The sequence below is a fragment of the Oncorhynchus clarkii genome, chromosome 9, assembly GCF_045791955.1.
Source record: "Oncorhynchus clarkii lewisi isolate Uvic-CL-2024 chromosome 9, UVic_Ocla_1.0, whole genome shotgun sequence".
Lineage (NCBI taxonomy): Eukaryota > Metazoa > Chordata > Actinopteri > Salmoniformes > Salmonidae > Oncorhynchus > Oncorhynchus clarkii.
The window spans coordinates 68,981,002-68,993,599 of NC_092155.1; the positions used below are offsets into that span (position 1 = coordinate 68,981,002).

Below are 12,598 nucleotides of genomic sequence, written 5' to 3' on the forward strand. Positions count from 1 at the left end.
GTTGTGTTGGTGGTAACTGGTGTAGTTGTTGTTGAGGTGGTAACTGGTGTTGTTGTGGTGGTGGTGGTAACTGGTGTAGCTGTGGCTGTTGAATGTGTAACTGTGTGTTGCACTGTGTGTTCTGCATTTGGACAGGCAGTTGCTGTATCTGTTGTTGTAGTGCCAGTGGCAACATCTCTGTCTGTGGTTGCAGGGACATACACTGTTTTTGTAATGGCTTTGTCTGACTGAGCTGGGGCTGTAAATGTAGCTGAGACTGCTGCTGTTGCTGCTGCTGCTGCTGCTGTTGTTGTTGTTGTTGTTGTGGCTGTAGTTGTTTCTGTTGCAGCATCTGCAACTGTTCAATAGATTTTTGCAACGCCTGTTGCTGCTGCTGATGCTGCAGTTGTATCTGTTCTTGGTACACTTGCTGTTGTTGCTGTACCTGTTGAAGTTGCACAGCCTGCAGGGTTTGTTGTTGTTGTTGCTGTTGCTGTTGCTGCTGCTGTACCTGTTGCATTGTCTGGAGCTGCTGTTGTAACTGGACCTGGGCCTGAGGCAGAGCTTGAGGCTGGGTTGCCATGCACTGAATCTGAGGCAGAGCTTGAGGCTGGGTTGCCATGCACTGAATCTGAGGCAGAGCTTGAGGCTGGGTTGCCATGCACTGAATCTGAGGCAGAGCTTGAGGCTGGGTTGCCATGCACTGAATCTGAGGCAGAGCTTGAGGCTGGGTTGCCATGCACTGAATCTGAGGCAGAGCTTGAGGCTGGGTTGCCATGCACTGAATCTGAGGCAGAGTGTTTTGCTGCTGCTCCAGAACTGCATGGCTGGCAGAAGGAGAGGCCACAGCTGTAGCTGTATCCACTGGAGGGTGGATGGAGCCGGTGAATGAGTGGCCCCCACCAGACACACACTGCCCTGGGGCTGCCATCATCACTACATCCCCCAGGCTTGGGCCTTGGCCCTGGCTCACCATGGAGCAGGTCAGAGCTTCAGTTAGACAGTCTGTGGTAGAGGGCGCAATGGTGGCAGAAGCAGCTACCATGGCAGGGACTGGGAGGTTGGTAGCAGTGTTTGGGACATGGGTTGGAATGGAGGATGTTGCTGTGGTTGTACTGGAAATTTGGTGGATGGAAGCCTGCAGGTCTAGACCAGCTGAGGCAGCAGGGACTGGGTGTAGGACTGAGGCAACAGCTCCACTAGTAGAAGCCAGGTCAGAAACACTTCTGTCAGAGGCAGCAGAGGCAGTCGTGTCAGGAGTGGGGGCAGCAGTGGCTGGGGGGGCAGACATGGAGGCAGGGGTAGAAATGGTAGAGACGCAGGTGGAGGCAGGGGGGGAGGAGGCAGAGGCCAGGGCACACAAGGTGGAGGTGGGGCAGATAGGAGGAGAGGAAACCATTTCAGCAAAGTAGGAGTCCGATCTCTGGGATCCTCCATCCCACTCTAGAGTATGTCGACCAATCAAAGCAGACCAGAGAGAGGAGGTACAGAGGGTTAGTTGGTGTTACTCAACAGACAGAACCAAACACAGCAGAATGTACCCTCTTCACACTACTGAGCAGAGCCCAGCCGTACTACGCTGGCCCGGTTACGCTTCCACCCTAGTTGCTGGTACTGTGTTAGAAAATGTACATTTTCTGTACAGTGCAAAGCCCATTAATGGAGCAGGACACTAACTGCACAAGACAATTCAGAAAATATTTCAACCCCTACTGGTTTTCAGGAGGGCTTGGTAGTGTGAAAAGGATATGACTGCCCAGTGTTAAATGACTGTTAGCCCAGGCCCAGGTGTCATCCTGTTACTGTACCTGGGTCAGTGTCTGTAGGCTGAGGCACCCTGACCTCGCTGGTCGAGAGAGGTGGAGGGGTTGACGCTCCTCCCTGGTTTGATGTGGAGTCTCTGTGTCTGATGGTCTGGTTGATGAAGAACCTCCATCTGCCCACCGGAGACGACTGGGGCGCCCCGTCCACTGGAACATAAAATAATATATAAAAAGGCCCACTTTAAACTAACTACAACTTTCAAGGTTTCATTAAACACTTTATAAAGACTACATAGATGTTTTAGAAGTCATTCAGAGTCATTCAGAATGTTTTTTTCAAGGGAGGTTCTGAATCCACTGGCAGACAGAGAGAAATAATAAGGTCCCACTTTAAACTAACTTTAACTTTCAAGGCTTCATCAACACTTCATAAAGCCTATAGCAGGGATAGGCAACTTTGATGGATCGAAATTCCTCATGAAGGGTCGCAGTGGCTTGCGAGTCTGTGTACCCACATCCACACCCACACAGTCAGAGCTATCTCTAGCCTTTTGGGGGACCTAAGCTTGTTGCCACCGCCATGAACATTTTTCAATGTTACAACAACTCATTTCATGCAATTCTACACATTTTGCCATAAGGTGGAGAGAAATGTTTGCAGTTTTTAATATGATATCTGAGTGAGAGTGACTAACAAAATCAATGGTGGCCCTGTGGTCGATAATTTGACCATGATTACTACAAGTTTAAATAGCTGGCCGCTGAACTAACTTACCAATCCCCAAAAAATGTTAGCTGACATGAGCTACTTGTGTGACTGTCCGTGACTGACGTAAGAGAAAAACTAGTGATGCACAACCACATTTTGAAAGTGCACCTGCTGTATTCTACTATTCTAACTCGCAACAGTATGTTGAGACCAGACTAAGTTCTGATTTTATTATTTTTATAAATAAATATACATACAGTTGAAGTCTGATGTTTACATACACCTCATCCAAATACATTTAAACTCAGTTTTTCACAATTCCTGACATTTAATCAGAGTAAAAATTCCCTGTCTTTGGTCAGTTAGGATCACCACTTTATTTTAAGAATGTGAAATGTCAGAATAATAATGATTTATTTCAGCTTTTATTTCTTTCATCACATTCCCAGTGGGTCAAAAGATTATATACACTCAATTAGTATTTGGTAGCATTGCCTTTAAATTGTTTAACTTGGTTCAAACGTTTCGGGTAGCCTTCCACAAGCTTCCCACAATAAGTTGGGTGAATTTTGGCCCATTCCTCCTGACAGTAATGGTGTAACTGAGTCAGGTTTGTAGGCCTCCTTGCTCGCACACGCTTTTTCAGTTCTGCCCACAAATTTTATATGTGATTGAGGTCAGGGCTTTGTGATGGCCACTCCAATACCTTGACATTGTTGTCCTTAAGCCATTTTGCCACAACTTTGGAAGTACGCTTTGGGTCATTTTCCATTTGGAAGACCCATTTGCGACCAAGCTTTAACTTCCTGACTGATTTCTTGAGATGTTGCTTCAATACAGCCACATAAGTTTCCTACTTCATGATGCCATCTATTTTGATAAGTCCACCAGTCTGTCCTGCAGCAAAGCACCCCCACAACATGATGTTGCCACCCCCAGGCTTCACGGTTGGGATGGTGTTCTTCGACTTGAAAGCCTCCCCCTTTTTACTCTAAACATAATGATGATCATTATGGCCAAACAGTTCTATTTTTGTTTCATCAGACCAGATAATTTCTCCAAAAAGTACGATCTTTGTCCCCATGTGCAGTTGCAAACCGTAGTCTGTTTTTTTATGGTGGTTTTGGAGCAGTGGCTTCTTCCTTGCCGAGCGGCCTTTCAGGTTATGTCTTTATAGGACTCGTTTTACTGTTGATATAGATTTCCACCAGCATCTTCACAAGGTCCTTTGCTGTTGTTCTGGGATTGATTTGTACTTTTCGCACCAAAGTACGTTCATCTCTAGGAGATAGAACGCATCTCCATCCTGAGCGGTATGATGGCTGCGTGGTCCCATGGTGTTTATACTTGCGTACTATTGTTTGTACAGATGAACCTGGTACCTTCAGGCGTTTGTAAATTGCTCCCAAGGATGAACCAGACTTGTGGAGGTCTCCAATTCTTTATTTGAGGTCTTGGCTGATTTCTTTTGATTTTCCCATGATGTCAAGCAAAGAGGCACTGAGTTTGAAGGTAGGCCTTAAAATACATCCACAGGTACACTTCCAATTGACTCAAATTATGTAAATTAGCCCAACAGAAGCTTCTAAAGCCATGACATCATTTTCTGGAATTTTCCAAGCTGTTTAAAGGCACAGTCAACTTAGTGTATGTAAACTTCTGACCCACTGGATTTGTGATACAGTGAATTATACGTGAAATAATCTGTCTGCAAACAATTGTTGGGAAAATGACTTGTGTCATGCACAAAGTAGATGTCCTAACCGACTTGCCAAGTTAACAAGAAATTTGTGGAGTCGTTGAAAAACGAGTTTTAATGACTCCAACCTAAGTTTGTGTAAACTTCCGCCTTCAAATGTATATATATATATATATATATATATATACAGTGCCTTGCGAAAGTATTCGGCCCCCTTGAACTTTGCGACCTTTTGCCACATTTCAGGCTTCAAACATAAAGATATAAAACTGTATTTTTTTGTGAAGAATCAACAACAAGTGGGACACAATCATGAAGTGGAACGACATTTATTGGATATTTCATGTCTCTATCAGTTTTGCACATCGAGAGACTGACATTTTTTCCCATTCCTCCTTGCAAAACAGCTCGAGCTCAGTGAGGTTGGATGGAGAGCATTTGTGAACAGCAGTTTTCAGGTCTTTCCACAGATTCTCGATTGGATTCAGATCTGGACTTTGACTTGGCCATTCTAACACCTGGATATGTTTATTTTTGAACCATTCCATTGTAGATTTTGCTTTATGTTTTGGATCATTGTCTTGTTGGAAGACAAATCTCCGTCCCAGTCTCAGGTCTTTTACAGACTCCATCAGGTTTTCTTCCAGAATGGTCCTGTATTTGGCTCCATCCATCTTCCCATCAATTTTAACCATCTTCACTGTCCCTGCTGAAGAAAAGCAAGCCCAAACCATGATGCTGCCACCATCATGTTTGACAGTGGGGATGGTGTGTTCAGCTGTGTTGCTTTTACGCCAAACATAACGTTTTGCATTGTTGCCAAAAAGTTCAATTTTGGTTTCATCTGACCAGAGCACCTTCTTCCACATGTTTGGTGTGTCTCCCAGGTGGCTTGTGGCAAACTTTAAACAACACTTTTTATGGATATCTTTAAGAAATGTCTTTCTTCTTGCCACTCTTCCATAAAGGCCAGATTTGTGCAATATACGACTGATTGTTGTCCTATGGACAGAGTCTCCCACCTCAGCTGTAGATCTCTGCAGTTCATCCAGAGTGATCATGGGCCTCTAGGCTGCATCTCTGATCAGTCTTCTCCTTGTATGAGCTGAAAGTTTAGAGGGACGGCCAGGTCTTGGTAGATTTGCAGTGGTCTGATACTCCTTCCATTTCAATATTATCGCTTGCACAGTGCTCCTTGGGATGTTTAAAGCTTGGGAAATCTTTTTGTATCCAAATCCGGCTTTAAACTTCTTCACAACAATATCTCGGACCTGCCTGGTGTGTTCCTTGTTCTTCATGATGCTCTCTGCGCTTTAAACCGACGCTTCACAAGTCCTCAACTGGCGGCTTCATTAATTAGAACCCGCAAAACACCAGTCTCAATGTCAACAGTGAAGAGGCGACTCCAGGATGCTGGCCTTCTAGGTAGAGTTGCAAAGAAAAAGCCATATCTCAGATTGGCCAATAAAAATAAAAGATTAAGAAGGGCAAAAGAACACAGACACTGGACAGAGGAACTCTGACTAGAAGGCCAGCATCCCAGAGTCACCTCTTCACTCTTGATGTTGAGACTGGTGTTTTGCGGGTACTATTTCATGAAGCTACCAGTTGAGGACTTGTGAGGCATCTGTTTCCCAAACTAGACACTCTAATGTACTTGTCCTCTTGCTCAGTTGTGCACCGGGGCCTCCCACTCCTCTTTCTATTCTGGTTAGAGCCAGTTTGCGCTGTTCTGTGAAGGGAGTAGTACACAGCGTTGTATGAGATCTTCAGTTTTTTGGCAATTTCTCGCATGGAAAAGCCTTCATTTCGCATGGAAAAGTCTTCAAATTGATCCTGGCCTACAGAGATGCTTGACTGGGGTGCTGGAAGATAAAGAGAAATCCTATATAAAAAGATCCCACTTTAATGAAAAAAAGGCTAAAGGAAGCTGCCTTAAACAGAAATCATTCATAATGCTTTATAAAGAAGGGCAAAAGGGTTAAGCCACATTTGTCAAATCACCACGTTATGACCATGTATAGTCTAGTAGAAGAGAGCATGATGACCCTGTCCCTACCCCGGCTTCACCAAGATGGACACAACTCTTCACCGTCTTCAAAGTCGCCTCTTAAAATCTAAATTCAGGGACTGGATACACCCTGACCGAATCACATTGACAGGCAGGAACACTAGCAGCCAAAACAAATGGACTGAGGTCACCAATCCCATATTTCTGCTCTTTGAATAATGAGTGGCTTTAAGAACACTTCCTCCCTCCCCTCTCCCTCCCTCCTCTCTCCCCCCTCCCTTCCTCCCTCCTCTCTCCCTCCCCTCTCCCTTCCTCCCTCTCTTCCTCCCTCCTCTCTCCCTCCCCTCTCCCTTCCTCCCTCCTCTCTCCCTCTTCTCTCCCTTCCTCCCTCCTCTCTCCCTTCCTCCCTCCTCTCTCCTTCCCCTCTCCTTTCCTCCCCCCTCTCTCCCTTCCTCTCCTCCTCTCTCCCCTCTCCCTTCCTCTCCTCCTCTCTCCCTTCCTCTCCTCCCCTCTCCCCTCTCCCTTCCTCTCCTCCTCTCTCTCCCTCCCTCTCCTCCTCTCTCCCCTCTCCCCTCTCCCTTCCTCTCCTCCTCTCTCTCCCTTCCTTTCCTCCTCTCTCCCTTCCTCTCCTCCTCTCTCCCTTCCTCTCCTCCTCTCCCCTCTCCCTTCCTCTCCTCCCTCTCCCTTCCTCTCCTCCTCTCCCCTCTCCCTTCCTCTCCTCCCTCTCCCTTCCTCTCCTCCTCTCTCCCCTCTCCCCTCTCCCCTCCCCTCTCTACCCTATTCCCTATATTCTGTCATGCACTATTTTTGATAAGTGGTCATAGGGATCTGTAGTGGACTACTTTTAATAAGGGGTCATAGGGATCTGTAGTGGACTACTTTTAATAAGGGGTCATAGGAATCTGGTCAAAGGTAGTGCATCATATATGGAATGAGGTGCCATTTTAGACTGTAACTCACTTGCTGTGCCTGTTGGAGTGCTCACATACAGCTGTTCCATAGAGCCAGTCTTGGTGGGACAACAGGAAGACACAGAACAGACCATGTTAACATCAGCAAAAAAAGAAACGTCCAGGACCCTGTCTTTCAAAGATAGTTCATAAAAATCAAAATAACTTCACAGATCTTCATTGTAAAGGGTTTAAACACTGTTTCCCATGCTTGTTCAATGAACCATAAACAATTAATGAAAATGCACCTGTGGAACGGTCGTTAAGACACTAACAGCTTACAGACGGTAGGCAATTAAGGTCACAGTTATGAAAACTTAGGACACTAAAGAGGCCTTTCTACCCAGGGTCCCTGCTCATCTGTATGAACGTGCCTTAGGCATGCTGCAAGGAGGCATGAGGACTGCAGATGTGGCCAGGGAAATAAATTGCAATGTCCATACTGTGAGACACCTAAAACAGCGCTACAGGGAGACAGGACGGACAGCTGATCGTCCTCGCAGTGGCAGACAATGTGTAACAACACTTGCACAGGATCGGTACATCCGAACATCACACCTGAGGGACAGGTACAGGATGGCAATAACTTCCCGAGTTACACCAGGAACGCACAATCCCTCCATCAGTGCTCAGACTGTCCGCAATAGGCTGAGAGAGGCTGGACTGAGGGCTTGTAGGCCTGTTGTAAAGCAGGTCCTCACCAGACATCACCGGTAACAATGTTGCTTATGGGCACAAACCCACCGTCGTTGACCCTGACAGGACTGGCAAAAAGTGCTCTTCACTGACGAGTTACGGTTGTGTCTCACCAGGGGTGATGGTCGGATTTGCGTTTATCGTCGTAGGAATGAGTGTTACACCGAGGCCTGTACTCTGGAGCGGGATCGATTTGGAGGTGGAGGGTCCGTCATGGTCTGGGGCAGTGTGTCACAGCATCATCGGATTGAGCTTGTTGTCATTGCAGGCAATTTAAATGCTGTGCGTTACAGGGAAGACATCCTCCTCCATCATGTGGTACACTTCCTGCAGGCTCATCCTGACATGACCCTCCAGCATGACAATGCCACCAGCCATACTGCTCATTCTGTGCATGATTTCCTGCAGGACAGGAACGTCAGTGTTCTGCCATGGCCAGCGAAGAGCCCGGATCTCAATCCCATTGAGCACGTCTGGGACCTTTTGGATCAGAGGGTGAGGGCTAGGGCCATTCCCCCCAGAAATGTCTAGGAACTTGCAGATGCCTTGGTGGAAGTGGGGTAACATCTCACAGCAAGAACTGGCAAATCTTGTGCAGTCCATGAGGAGGAGATGCACTGCAGTACTTAATGCAGCTGGTGGCCATACCAGATACTGACTGTTACTTTTGATTTTGACCCCCCCTTTGTTCAGGGACACATTATTCCATTTCTGTTAGTCACATGTCTGTGGAACTTATTCAGTTTATGTTTCAGTTGTTGAATCTTGTTATGTTCATACAAATATTTACACGTTAAGTTTGCCATAGGGTTCTGTAGTTCACTACTTTTGACCAGTGGCCGTAGGGTTCTGTAGTTCACTACTTTTGACCAGTGGCCATAGGGTTCTGTAGTTCACTACTTTTGACCAGTGGCCATATTGTTCTGTAGTGCACTACTTTTGACCAGTGGCCGTAGGGTTCTGTAGTTCACTACTTTTGACCAGTGGCCGTAGGGTTCTGTAGTTCACTACTTTTGACCAGTGGCTGTAGGTTCTGTAGTTCACTACTTTTGACCAGTGGCTGTAGGTTCTGTAGTTCACTACTTTTGACCAGTGGCCATAGGGTTCTGTAGTTCACTACTTTTGACCAGTGGCCATAAGGTTCTCTAGTGCACTACTTTTGACCAGTGGCCATTGGGTTCTCTAGTGCACTACTTTTGACCAGTGGCCGTAGGGTTCTGTAGTTCACTACTTTTGACCAGTGGCCGTAGGGTTCTCTAGTGCACTACTTTTGACCAGTGGCCATAGGGTTCTGTAGTTCACTACTTTTGACCAGTAGCCGTAGGGTTCTGTAGTTCACTACTTTTGACCAGTGGCCATAGGGTTCTGTAGTTCACTACTTTTGACCAGTTGCCGTAGGGTTCTGTAGTTCACTACTTTTGACCAGTGGCCGTAGGGTTCTGTAGTTCACTACTTTTGACCAGTGGCCGTAGGGTTCTGTAGTTCACTACTTTTGACCAGTGGCCATAGGGTTCTGTAGTGCACTACTTTTGACCAGTGGCCGTAGGGTTCTGTAGTTCACTACTTTTGTCCAGTGGCCGTAGGGTTCTCTAGTGCACTACTTTTGACCAGTGGCCATAGGGTTCTCTAGTGCACTACTTTTGACCAGTGGCCGTAGGGTTCTGTAGTTCACTACTTTTGACCAGTGGCCGTAGGGTTCTCTAGTGCACTACTTTTGACCAGTGGCCATTGGGTTCTCTAGTGCACTACTTTTGACCAGTGGCCGTAGGGTTCTGTAGTTCACTACTTTTGACCAGTGGCCATAGGGTTCTCTAGTGCACTACTTTTGACCAGTGGCCGTAGGGTTCTGTAGTTCACTACTTTTGACCAGTGGCCGTAGGGTTCTCTAGTGCACTACTTTTGACCAGTGGCCATTGGGTTCTCTACTTTTGACCAGTGGCCATAGGGTTCTCTAGTGCACTACTTTTGAACAGTGGCCATAGGGTTCTGTAGTGCACTACTTTTGACCAGTTGCCGTAGGGTTCTGTAGTGCACTACTTTTGACCAGTGGCCATAGGGTTCTGTAGTGCACTACTTTTGACCAGTGGCCATAGGGTTCTGTAGTGCACTACTTTTGACCATTGGCCATAGGGTTCTCTAGTGCACTACTTTTGACCAGTGGCCATTGGGTTCTCTAGTGCACTACTTTTGACCAGTGGCCATAGGGTTCTCTAGTGCACTACTTTTGACCAGTGGCCATAGGGTTCTGTAGTGCACTACTTTTGACCAGTGGCCGTAGGGTTCTCTAGTGCACTACTTTTGACCATTGGCCATAGGGTTCTGTAGTTCACTACTTTTGACCAGTGGCCGTAGGGTTCTGTAATGTACTAATTTTGACCAGTGGCCATAGGGTTCTGTAGTTCACTACTTTTGACCAGTGGCCGTAGGGTTCTGTAGTTCACTACTTTTGACCAGTGGCCGTAGGGTTCTGTAGTTCACTACTTTTGACCAGTGGCCGTAGGGTTCTGTAGTTCACTACTTTTGACCAGTGGCCGTAGGGTTCTGTAGTTCACTACTTTTGACCAGTGGCCGTAGGGTTCTGTAGTTCACTACTTTTGACCAGTGGCTGTAGGTTCTGTAGTTCACTACTTTTGACCAGTGGCCATAGGGTTCTGTAGTGCACTACTTTTGACCAGTGGCCATAGGGTTCTGTAGTTCACTACTTTTGACCAGTGGCCGTAGGGTTCTGTAATGTACTAATTTTGACCAGTGGCCATAGGGTTCTGTAGTGCACTACTTTTGACCAGTGGCCGTAGGGTTCTGTAGTTCACTACTTTTGACCAGTGGCCATAAGGTTCTCTAGTGCACTACTTTTGACCAGTGGCCATTGGGTTCTCTAGTGCACTACTTTTGACCAGTGGTCGTAGGGTTCTGTAGTTCACTACTTTTGACCAGTGGCCGTAGGGTTCTCTAGTGCACTACTTTTGACCAGTGGCCATAGGGTTCTGTAGTTCACTACTTTTGACCAGTGGCCGTAGGGTTCTGTAGTTCACTACTTTTGACCAGTGGCCATAGGGTTCTGTAGTTCACTACTTTTGACCAGTTGCCGTAGGGTTCTGTAGTTCACTACTTTTGACCAGTGGCCGTAGGGTTCTGTAGTTCACTACTTTTGACCAGTGGCCGTAGGGTTCTGTAGTTCACTACTTTTGACCAGTGGCCATAGGGTTCTGTAGTGCACTACTTTTGACCAGTGGCCGTAGGATTCTGTAGTTCACTACTTTTGACCAGTGGCCGTAGGGTTCTCTAGTGCACTACTTTTGACCAGTGGCCATTGGGTTCTCTAGTGCACTACTTTTGACCAGTGGCCATAGGGTTCTGTAGTTCACTACTTTTGACCAGTGGCCATAGGGTTCTCTAGTGCACTACTTTTGACCAGTGGCCGTAGGGTTCTGTAGTTCACTACTTTTGACCAGTGGCCGTAGGGTTCTCTAGTGCACTACTTTTGACCAGTGGCCATTGGGTTCTCTAGTGCACTACTTTTGACCAGTGGCCATAGGGTTCTCTAGTGCACTACTTTTGACCAGTGGCCATAGGGTTCTGTAGTGCACTACTTTTGACCAGTTGCCGTAGGGTTCTGTAGTGCACTACTTTTGACCAGTGGCCATAGGGTTCTGTAGTGCACTACTTTTGACCAGTGGCCATAGGGTTCTGTAGTGCACTACTTTTGACCATTGGCCATAGGGTTCTCTAGTGCACTACTTTTGACCAGTGGCCATTGGGTTCTCTAGTGCACTACTTTTGACCAGTGGCCATAGGGTTCTCTAGTGCACTACTTTTGACCAGTGGCCATAGGGTTCTGTAGTGCACTACTTTTGACCAGTGGCCGTAGGGTTCTCTAGTGCACTACTTTTGACCATTGGCCATAGGGTTCTGTAGTTCACTACTTTTGACCAGTGGCCGTAGGGTTCTGTAATGTACTAATTTTGACCAGTGGCCATAGGGTTCTGTAGTTCACTACTTTTGACCAGTGGCCGTAGGGTTCTGTAGTTCACTACTTTTGACCAGTGGCCGTAGGGTTCTGTAGTTCACTACTTTTGACCAGTGGCCGTAGGGTTCTGTAGTTCACTACTTTTGACCAGTGGCCGTAGGGTTCTGTAGTTCACTACTTTTGACCAGTGGCCGTAGGGTTCTGTAGTTCACTACTTTTGACCAGTGGCCGTAGGGTTCTGTAGTTCACTACTTTTGACCAGTGGCTGTAGGTTCTGTAGTTCACTACTTTTGACCAGTGGCCATAGGGTTCTGTAGTGCACTACTTTTGACCAGTGGCCATAGGGTTCTGTAGTTCACTACTTTTGACCAGTGGCCGTAGGGTTCTGTAATGTACTAATTTTGACCAGTGGCCATAGGGTTCTGTAGTGCACTACTTTTGACCAGTGGCCATAGGGTTCTGTAGTTCACTACTTTTGACCAGTGGCCGTAGGGTTCTGTAGTTCACTACTTTTGACCAGTGGCCGTAGGGTTCTGTAGTTCACTACTTTTGACCAGTGGCCGTAGGGTTCTGGACATAAGTAGTGCACTATGTAGGGAATACAGTATCATTTGGGATGCAACCAATGTTTTCAAACCAGACCTGTTGATGTGTGAGGAGAATTTCCTGAGTTCTCTTGACAATGGACCTCAGCTCTTCCACGAATGTCTCTTTCTCTGATTCACGGACAAAATCCTCCTCCACCTACACAAGCCATTACAGATACACAAATTGATACACAAAATAACACACTTTTTAAAACTAGACTTAATGGACCAAACAAA

The 12,598-nt window shown here is 46.7% G+C and overlaps 1 protein-coding gene across 1 annotated transcript in view; it reads right to left on the reverse strand.

Annotated features, from left to right (window-relative positions):
* Window positions 1-12,598, reverse strand: part of LOC139416850 (serine/threonine-protein kinase WNK3-like) — a 97,010-nt gene that overhangs the window by 15,272 nt on the left and 69,140 nt on the right. The window contains exons 14-16 of the mRNA XM_071165986.1: window positions 12,417-12,518; window positions 7,122-7,170; window positions 1,788-1,949 (exon numbers count right to left, since the gene is read on the reverse strand). Of these exons, the coding sequence (XP_071022087.1) occupies window positions 1,788-1,949; window positions 7,122-7,170; window positions 12,417-12,518 (313 nt within the window). The remainder of the gene's footprint in view (window positions 1-1,787; window positions 1,950-7,121; window positions 7,171-12,416; window positions 12,519-12,598) is intronic.